The sequence below is a fragment of the Cervus elaphus genome, chromosome 33 (genome assembly GCF_910594005.1).
Source record: "Cervus elaphus chromosome 33, mCerEla1.1, whole genome shotgun sequence".
In the NCBI taxonomy this organism is placed as follows: domain Eukaryota; kingdom Metazoa; phylum Chordata; class Mammalia; order Artiodactyla; family Cervidae; genus Cervus; species Cervus elaphus.
Window position 1 is genome coordinate 18,705,111 of NC_057847.1, and position 10,434 is coordinate 18,715,544.

The 10,434-nt window shown below is 48.7% G+C and overlaps 1 protein-coding gene across 1 annotated transcript; it reads left to right on the top strand.

Annotated features, from left to right (window-relative positions):
- Positions 1–5,511: 5,511 nt before the first annotated feature.
- Positions 5,512–9,750, top strand: NEUROD1 (neuronal differentiation 1). Its single transcript, XM_043894918.1, has 2 exons — positions 5,512–5,823; positions 7,370–9,750. The coding sequence occupies exon 2, from the start codon at positions 7,381–7,383 to the stop codon at positions 8,449–8,451; it is 1,071 nt and encodes a 356-aa protein (XP_043750853.1). The 5' UTR covers positions 5,512–5,823; positions 7,370–7,380; the 3' UTR covers positions 8,452–9,750.
- The last annotated feature ends 684 nt before the right edge of the window (positions 9,751–10,434 follow it).

Genomic DNA, 10,434 nt, shown 5'->3' on the forward strand with positions numbered 1-10,434 from the left:
AAAGCAGTGAAAGAGGAAGTTCAACTCCTTTAATCTCAGTGCCTACTCAAGCGGAAAGACCCACCAGGGCCAAACTCGGAGATCTACATTTGGAATTTTCCCCCTTTGATTAGTTAAAGACATAAAAGGTCAAATTATCAATATTTAATTTATGTGAAAATGTATTTGTTAAAGAGGAAAAACATGTTATTTTAAAAAGATGAGCCTCTAGGGATAAGTTCTTGAATTAAAAATAATTGTATTTTCCATTTCAACAAAGTCTGAATAATACTTAATAAGGATTCTGGTTGCTCATAATATTTGAAAATTACATCCACAATTGGAAGATGTGTATGGTATACATTTCTCAGGTATTTGAATCACCAAAGGTGCGTGCTCTTCTCTACAGGACTTGTTCCAGTTATTTTGGATGTGGTGTATTCGTGCAATATTCTAAGTCTGGTATGATTTAGATAATTGTGCGGCTCCCCAAATCCGAGCAAATATTCCATTTAGCTTTGGTTGATTTCCCCACTAATTTAATAGAAATGTTTACAGTATGAAATAACTGGACAGTTAATAGGATGATGGGGATGGAAAGAGAATTCTATTACCAATAAAATGTATGCTCAACAAAAGAAAAGTAAAATCATTTTTACATTTTTTGTTTCTGTGGACAAAAAAATGAATTCATTTTGGTTTAGATGCGATGTGCCAGATAAGTGCAAATATTAGAACAATGACCATCTTTCTGAAAGGTATTCAATGTACAGGTTCTTTGTTTCAGACTCGCTAGTTCAAATTATAATTTTAACTTCCCTCTCCCCTAAACCTGGATATCTAGTTTTCCAGGAAACTTATCCTGAAAAGGAGGTTGCTAATTAAATGCAGATTAACAGGGCTCTCTGATTAAAATTTCGGGATGTGGGAGTCAGTGGTTTTATGAAAGAAAGCAAACAGGAAAAAGCGAAAGCCACTGGAAGGGAAGTCGTTTTGCTGAACCTTAATACTTTTGAGTTTCAGAAGGAGGAATTGTCCACGGTGCTGATACCCTGAGGAAGCCACTTTTCCTACAAGCTGCCTGGGGCTCTAAACCAGGCTTGCCAGGCTTGTCCTGGTTTTGGGAACTTGTCAGATCGCCCCCAAACCCCTGCAGCAGCATTGTTCAAGAGAAGCTCAAGTGCCATCGGCGTGTCTCTGCTGTCCACTCAAGCAGCAACACCAACTACCGGGGACTTGCGTTGGCCTGTTGCTCTCTGTTAAGGCAAAGGTTGGCAGATAACCCGCCGTTTGTCGGTTATCCAGCCCGTGGTGGTCCCCTTTAGACAGCATGCTGTTTCTCAATCCAGCTGAAACAGGTGTGAGTCCTCTGTTTACGGTCCTCACCGGAGAGCAGGAGCACCCACTAACACACACACTCGTGCACACTCACCCCCCCCACATGTACACTCACATAACTTAAAACACATTCACACTGACAAATCACACAGATATTAACAATCACATAGGCTCATATGCACATTCACACATATGCTTTTGTACACTCAGCCACATACACTTGTACACTTCAGCACACGCACACAGGCACACACATAGCTCATCTGACACAGCATGCCTTGAGCAACTGTGTCAGTAACCCGCTCCAGCCAGTACTTGGAGCTGAGTTGATTTTGCGTTGGTGATACGGGTGTTGGAAGGATGGTTTAAAGAAAGCCCCTCCCTCCTGCCTGGGAATCAAAGATGAAGTCCCTCGGGGTCTGTAGGCGCCGTGAGGGGAGCTGCCCACGCCCCGGAGGGATTAGGAGCTCGTAAATAATAAATAAAAGAGCCCAGGCGGCCCGAGTTGGGGGAAGCCTGGTGCTAAATCACTCCCCAAATCACAGCCGCGTCGAGCTCCATCCAATAGCTCTAAGCGATTTGTGGGGTTGGGGGTTGGAATCAATTTTTTCCCCCGTTCTCGCAGGTGCAATATGAATCAATTATCTTAATTAAGATTATGCCGCAAGCCCAGGAGATTTGGGGAGGACGGGTTTTGCGCTCGCGGCGACGGCGAGGCATTTTAATAGCTACTCTCTTGCTCCCGGCTCTCCCCCGCCGCCCGCCTGTCGAGCCCGGGCAGCTCCAGCCTCTGGCCAGGATCTGGGCGCACAGTGGCTCCCTGGAGGCGAAGGCGCAAACCCCGCGCTGAGCCCGCGATCTGGGCGGAACCCCCACGGCCCCCCAAGGGCTTCTGGGCCACGGGCCCTAGGAGGGGCCCGCAGCTCTCGGCCCTCCAGCGGACCCTGCACCCTACGGTCTGGCTCGCCGCCCAGCACCTCCCGCGCCTCGAACGTGCCCAGGCCGGCACACCCCTCTCCTGGGAGGCGTGGGGAGAGGGCGCGGGCGCCGCGGGAGGTCGGTGGGGCCGCCCGGGTCGTACGTAATACTTTCATTGAACGCAGACCTCCCTTCGCTAGAGCGAGCATCTGTTTCCCCGAGAAACAGGTCACCGCCGGGGACGCCAGCCCGGCCCCAGCTCTTTATCTCAGCCCTGTGAATGCGCCGCACCGCCCCCTTCCCCCGCCAGCGACACGCTTCCCAGCCCCTAAGTCCCGGCCTCCGCCTCCACCCCCGCCTCTCCCCCCGCAGCTCCGCACGCGGCGCCACACGCCTCCCGCGCCCCAGCCTCCCCGCCCGGCCACACTCCCCTCGCCGCCTCGCGCTCCCCTTCCCGCCGGCGCTCTGGCAGCCGCAGTAACGGCCGGGACCGCCCGGGCCGCGCCGCGCGCTCCGACCGAGGGCCCGGGGCTGGGGGTGGGGGCCGACAGATTCGGGGCATTGCTCGAGGGCAGTGAGTCATGAAAGCGGCTTTTGTTGCCCGCGCGTGCGGTTCGCGTGCCGCTCGGCGGCCTGCCGCGCCCAGTGGGGACGGGAGCTGGAAGGTCTACCGCCAACGGGCTGTGGGGACAGAGGGACAGGGAGAGGACTGAGAGACTCGGGAGGGGGACAGTGTGCAACCGTCGAAAGAAAGTCCAAAGGAGGGAGAAGAAAATACGGAGGCAGGACGGGGCCGCGACTCTTCCACGGTACTGAGCCAGCCACGCGGGCAGTCCATCCTCTCTGAGCGTGGCGGCTGCCACTGTCCTCTGGCCCCAGTTTCTCTCCCCGCTTCCCCTCCCAACAAAAGGAAACTCAATCCAGGCCTCCTCCCCTTCCAGATCTGACTACTGGCCTGCAGTCTCCCGGGGCGGGGATGGGGGTGAGAGGGTAGGGGGACGGAGTCGGGGTAAGGGGAGTGGGCAATCTCCACCGCGGGGCGCGCCGTGGGTAGACGTTCCCCGCGCGGAGGCGGGTCGGCCCAGGGCGCCCGGAGGCTCACTGAGAGCGGGATTAAGGGTGAGTTTATCAAGAGGAGAAGGAGGGAAGGAGTCTAGTTAATTCCCGCGCCTGAGTCTCTCGGCTGGCGACCTACCCACATTTCCCTTCCTTGCCTGCCCAGGAACATCTGGCCCCACCAAGACTCTCCTGTGCTCCACGGGGTGTCCCAAACTGAGGAAGTTGCCGCTTCTGGGTGGGGGATCCCCTAGGCCATCCGCAGGCTTTCGGGGTAGCTGAAGCCCTCTTCCCTCTCGCTCCCAGCAGGCTCTGAAGCTCCCCTAAGACTGAGAAGTGAGGGCCAGGGCACATCCCCGCGGGCACGGTGCGCTAGGCTGTCGGGGCAGCTGCTGGGAGAATGGCAACACTTGGTCCACCTGCGCGTGTCCTGGGACCTCCAAGTTGGGGACCGGCCCTGCAGGCTGTTACTCAGATGGCCCTCAAGTTTTAACCCATCACTTAAGATAAAGACTGTACAGGGTAAATACCAAGACTAGGCTCCTGGGTGAATTCTTCTGTACTCTTCTGCGATCCTGGTACACTTATGAGCGAAGGCAAAACCCAAAAGTCTACAGTTTTGCCCTGGAAGCTCAGCACGGTTCATGCTACGCTTTGGGCAATGGGATCTCCCATCCCTTTATTCCTCTTTCAGATGTGCACTGGACCAGGAAGACTGCATGGCAGCCTTCTAGACACCAGCGATAATGTTAGGACCCTCTGCCCCTCCCCACCACATCCCCCCTTCTGTTCCCAGATGCACCCAACCCCAGCCTCTCAGCCCTGACACTGTTTGCAAACTCAAGGGGCTTTTAGAGCAATTGCCTTTAAATAAGCAATTCAAGTTCACAGCATTCATTGTAAGGGGACACGGGTCTGGGAGGGGATAAGGGGTTAGTTAATGGAGGATTAGAGGAGAGTCTGATGGAGAAAGAGTGGACAGGGAAGAGATACAGCCAACTTTTATATATATATATATATAAAATTCTGAAACATACCTTGGTGGAAACGGGTGAATAAAGAATCACCATTTAAACACAAATATGGGTCCTTTAGAATTAGGAAGCTCTGTGAGTTTTGCTTGACTTGCAAGGTAGAGGGTCACATCAGTCTTTAAGGTCTGGAAAAGTAGCCATCAGCCCTTCCCAGAGTTGTACTAATGCCCTTTCTAGGAAGAGGAGTGAAAAAGACCCCTTTAGAATAGGCCCTTTGCATCCTCCCTTTGAGAAGGCTTGTCTCAACTAAGTTCCTATTTACAAGCCTGAAAGTAGGGACTAAGGGGGACAAGGCAGCCTGTGGCAGGGAACCAGGGTGAGGGCCCACTTTACATCCATCCAATGACCTTGGTTAAAGGGCAGAATCTCAGCGTCAGAGAAGTCCTGTAGTTTTCATGCAAGAGAGCTCCGGAGGCCACTAAGCCAAGGACTGGCGCGATCTGAGGACAAGGACTACAGGCAAGAGGGTATACGGACAGAGTGAGGAGTCTCCAGGGTCAAGAGCAGGCGAGCGTCACGAGGGCCGGGTTGCACGGATGGTGAAGTAGAGTGACCAGTACCAAATTTTGTCTACTGTTGGGGCTGGGCGTGGGCGATCCAATTAAGGAGGCTAGGGACTAGCCTCACAGCTGCGTTTAGAGATAAAGCTGTTTTAATACAGAATATATGTTGCTTAAGGGGCTGGTGGAGACTGGGAGAAGCCACCCTTTGGTGCCAACGAACAAAGCGTCTACTAAGAGGGAGAAACCAAGAGATTGACACCTTAAAGAGGGCAGGGAGTGCCCAGGAAACCAGAGCCTGGGCGAGGAGTCCAGAGGAGTCTCCGCTTCTGCTTTTCACCTTTGCCCCACTTACCGGCCCAGCGCGGGCCACTCACTCTGATCTAAAGCCAGTCGGTGTTCGCTTTCCCGCTCTCTTCTCTCCAACTCCTTCTCCCCGTCTCTCCCCCCACCGCGCGTCCCTTCTCCCTTCTGCCGCCTGAAAGGGTTAATCTCTCCTGCGGGTAAAAACAGGTCCGCGGAGTCTCTAACTGGCGACAGATGGGCCACTTTCTTCTGGCCACAAAGGGGCCGGAATGGAGCGCTCCGCGGCATACAAATGGGCAGGTCACGTGGTTCCCGGCTCTTGGCTGGACTGGGAGGACCATATGGCGCCTGCCGGGGAGGAAGAGGATGGGGCGGGGGTAGGGATGGGGGAGAGGCGAGCTGGAGTCGGCTGCGGGTGGGAGAGGAGCAAGGCTGAAGGGGCGGGGGCGGGAGGAGCAGGGCGGAAGGGAAGGCAGCGCGGAACCCCGGCGCGTGCGCAGGCGCGCGGCGCTGGAACCTGCTCGCCCGCTGGGCTCCCGGCCCCGCCCGCGCTCAGCATCACCAACTCGGCTATATAACCTGAGCGCCCGCGCGGCCGGGACACGAGGAATTCTCCCCACGCAGAAGGCACGGAGCCCGGAGGCCCCAGGGTTATGAGACCATCACTGCTCAGGACTTACTAACAACTGCAGGTAATTAAATCCTTTAATTTTTATTGGGAATAAAAGCAATTGAAGATGTACCTACATCTTCTGTCTGTGTGCGTCTGTGAGCGCGTTTATGCGTGGAGACAGGCATTCCTTTTCATAATTGCAAGGCGGATATGCGCACAGTTTGAGTCGCATCACTCAAATATCCGCTGCAGGCATAATAATTTTAAAAAATGTTTTACTTTTTTGTTTGTTTGTATTGTTTTTTGGAGGGGGGAAAAGTATAGGAACGTCTTTAGATTTTCTTAAAATGTAATGCCCTATAGCTCTATGGTTATTTCCTAGTGGTGATTTCAAAGTTCTGAAAGCTGCTAACTACTTCAGTATTTCACTTCTATCAATAAGGGCGATAAAAAGCCCACGTTACCAAGATTTATTTTGTGGACATGTATTTTATGCACATTGGGAGTAGCAAATTATTTTTTCAGTGAATGAAAGGGGTGCTGATACTTTAAATATACACACCCTAGAAAATAAACCGGGTTGAGAGGTAGTTTAGTTGAGAGGGGATAAAATGTGGAGAAAGAGAGAGGGACCCACTCCTGCTACCTGTTACTGTCCCAGAGTCGGCCAAGTCCCCAGCAGCCACTGATTCAGTTGTCTAACTAAAGGCTTTTTATTTTCCTTATTAGAAGCAGCAAGTTCGCTATTGCCATTCTCTGACCATTATAATTACTCAATCTTTTAAACGGAGGTTTGAGGCGAACTTTGAAAAGCCCCAATAAAGAGCGGGCGGCCCATTCAATGGGCTGTTTATTAGAGAGGAGCCTTTCGCACCTGATCCCCGGCGCGCGGAGCAGGGCTCCGCGCCGCGCCCCTGGTTCTGGCCCGGTAGCAAGCGCTTTTATACAAGGCGGAAATTCAGCAGAGGGTCAGCGGGGTGGGAGGTGAGAAAAGAAAGGCAAGGATGGCAGGGACACCCCCCGCCCACTTTTGTTACCAAATGTTTCGTTGATGGTGAAATGATTTTGTGGAAAATACTTCTTTTCCACCATGCATTTCCTTTTCAATCTCCACTCCGTATAATCTTCTTAAATATCGCTGCCAGCGTTAGTAAATTACGTAAGGGATCTTCAACTTTAATCGCCGAGTGCGGGGAGGCCAGAACCGAGATGGAAACATAATTGCAATTTTCAAACTCGTTTTTTTTTTGTGGAGTTGTGACTTTGAGCTCATGCAAATAAACATGAAGTCGCCGAAATACACACTCATTTTCACACACATTATCCTACGGGATAATCACCATAAACACACACAATCACAAGGACACATACTCCAGAAGTGTACTTATGACACCTAATCTGGCTCCTATTCGCAGCCCTGTCCTGTCTCCTACGTACCAGCGGGGCACACACAGGCCACTATAGAACTGCATTTAACTTTTCCTCGGGGGCATTCATTTTGTAATCAGCTGGTAATTCTTTTCACATGCATTTCTCTAGGGTTCCTGAGAGCTGGAGGCCTATGTAGTTTTTGAATGTAGCGTTTTTCTCCTTTTCTGTTTTCCCCTCTCCCCTGTTGAATGTAGGAAACCTAAACATGACCAAATCGTACAGCGAGAGTGGGCTGATAGGAGAGCCTCAGCCCCAGGGTCCTCCAAGCTGGACAGATGAGTGTCTTAGTTCTCAGGACGAGGAGCACGAGACGGACAAAAAGGAGGATGACCTGGAAGCCATGAACGCGGAAGAGGACTCACTGCGGAACGGGGGAGAGGAGGAGGAGGAAGATGAGGACCTGGAAGAGGAGGAAGAAGAGGAGGAGGAGGACGATGATCAAAAGCCTAAGAGACGCGGCCCCAAGAAGAAAAAGATGACGAAGGCGCGCCTCGAGCGTTTTAAGCTGAGACGCATGAAAGCCAACGCCCGGGAGCGGAACCGCATGCACGGGCTGAACGCAGCGCTGGACAACCTGCGCAAGGTGGTGCCCTGCTACTCCAAGACACAGAAGCTGTCCAAAATCGAGACACTGCGCTTGGCCAAAAACTACATCTGGGCTCTGTCGGAGATCTTGCGTTCAGGGAAAAGCCCTGACCTGGTCTCCTTTGTACAGACCCTCTGCAAGGGTTTATCCCAGCCCACCACCAACCTGGTTGCCGGCTGCCTGCAGCTCAATCCTCGAACTTTTCTGCCTGAGCAGAACCAGGACATGCCCGCGCACCTGCCGACCGCCAGCGCTTCTTTCCCTGTGCATCCCTATTCCTACCAGTCTCCGGGGCTGCCCAGCCCGCCCTACGGCACCATGGACAGCTCCCATGTCTTCCACGTCAAGCCGCCGCCTCACGCCTACAGCGCAGCGCTGGAACCTTTCTTTGAGAGCCCTCTGACTGATTGCGCCAGCCCTTCCTTTGACGGACCCCTCAGCCCGCCGCTCAGCATCAATGGCAACTTCTCTTTCAAACACGAACCGTCCGCCGAGTTTGAGAAAAATTATGCCTTTACCATGCACTATCCTGCGGCGACCCTGGCAGGGGCCCAAAGCCACGGATCAGTCTTCTCGGGCGCCGCTGCCCCTCGCTGTGAGATCCCTATAGACAATATTATGTCCTTCGATAGCCATTCGCATCATGAGCGAGTCATGAGTGCCCAGCTCAATGCCATCTTTCACGATTAGAGGCGCGTCAGTTTCACCGTCGCTGGGAAACGAACCCACTGTGCTTACAGTGACTGTCGTGTTTACAAAAGGCAGCCCTTTGAGTATTACTGCTGCAAAGTGCAAATACTCCAAGCTTCAAGTGATATATGTATTTATTGTCGTTACTGCCTTTGGTAGAAACAGGGGATCAAAGTTCCTGTTCACTTTATGTATTATTTTCTATAGCTCTTCTATTTTAAAAAATAATACAGTAAAGTTAAAAAAAAATGCACCACAAATTTGGTGCAGCTGTATTCAGATCATATTAATTATCTGATCGGGATAACAAAATCACAAGCAATAATTAGGATCTATGCAATTTTTAAACTAATAATGGGCCAATTAAAATATATATAAATATATATTTTTCAACCAGCATTTTACTACTTGTTACCTTTCCCATGCTGAATTATTTTGTTGTGATTTTGTACAGAATTTTTAATGACTTTTTATAATGTGGATTTCCTATTTTAAAACCATGCAGCTTCATCAATTTTTATACATATCAGAAAAGTAGAAATTATATCTAATTTATAAAAAATAATTTAACTAATTTAAACCAGCAGAAAAGTGCTTAGAAAGTTGTTGTGTTGCCTTAGCACTTCTTTCTTCTCTAATTGTTAAAGAAAATTGCACAATTTGAGCAGTTCATTTCACTTTAAAGTTGTTCTCTCTCCTTAAAATGAAAACCAGATCCATAATTCTTAAGAGAATGAATAAAAACAAGAGATGTATTCCCTATCAAAACATATCAATTCAGTACTTGCACAAGCTTGTATATACATATTATAAACAGATGCCAACATACCCTTCTTTAAATCAAAAGCTGCTTGACTATCACATACAATTTGCACTGTTTCTTTTTAGTCTTTTACTCCTTTGCATCCCATGATGTTACAGAGAATCTGAAGCTATTGATGTTTCCAGAAAATATAAATGCATGATTTTATACATAGTCACACAACTGGTGGTTTGTCATATATTCATGTAATGAATCTGAGCCTAAATCTAATCAGGTTGTTAATGTTGGGATTTTATACCTATTGTAGTCAATTAGTACAGTAGCTTAAATAAATTCAAACCATTTAATTCATAATTAGAACAATAGCTATTGCATGTAAAATGCAGTCCAGAATAAGTGCTGTTTGAGATGTGATACTGGTAACCCTGGAACCAATATGTACTGTAATCTTGTTTGTAATTCTGTATATTATGGTGTAATGCACAACTTAGAAAACACTCATCCAGTTGCAATAAAATAGTATTGAAAAATCTGAACAATTGTTGCATTTCTTCTTAAAGTGATTTTTTTGTAAAATATAAATAATTCCTAAGGAGAACAATTGCTTAACTTGCTGAGTTAAAAAAATACTAAGTTCTGTTTGCAGAAAAAAGTTAAAAAGTTTAGTTTAACACAAACTCTCTAGTCTGTTTATCTTGCTTAGGGAGTCACCAACTCTTTGTAGTTAAGGAATGAACCTAACTGATATTTCATTACTTGGACTATGAGGCTGGGGTTGGGTAAGATTTGTGAAGAGACCAACAGTTGTATTTTTGGTTTTGGTTTCCATCCCTTTATATGAGTTTGTCTTTTCTTCTGTTTTTTTTTCAAGGGGATTTAGTTAATTCTTAACAAGCAAGACCCAAACAATTATCCTAGCTTAGTTTATCTACATATCTAAGAACATACTAATTTTTTTTTTTTTTTACTTTTTTCTTAGTCCTTTGCTGTCTGTACCTTAACTGAAACATTCTCTACTGCAAAATAGTCCTATCCTGGAGAGAAAGTGATATACCTTTAGAATATGGGAGAAATGAATTGATTAAAGAATTCAAGATGTGGCATTTTATCCTTGCTATGTAATTGTGATGATTTCAGTAATTCTTCAGGAAAAAGTAGTAATGAACTACTTGTACTCAAGAACATACTATTTGTACTGTGATATGTTTTTGGATGGTCTA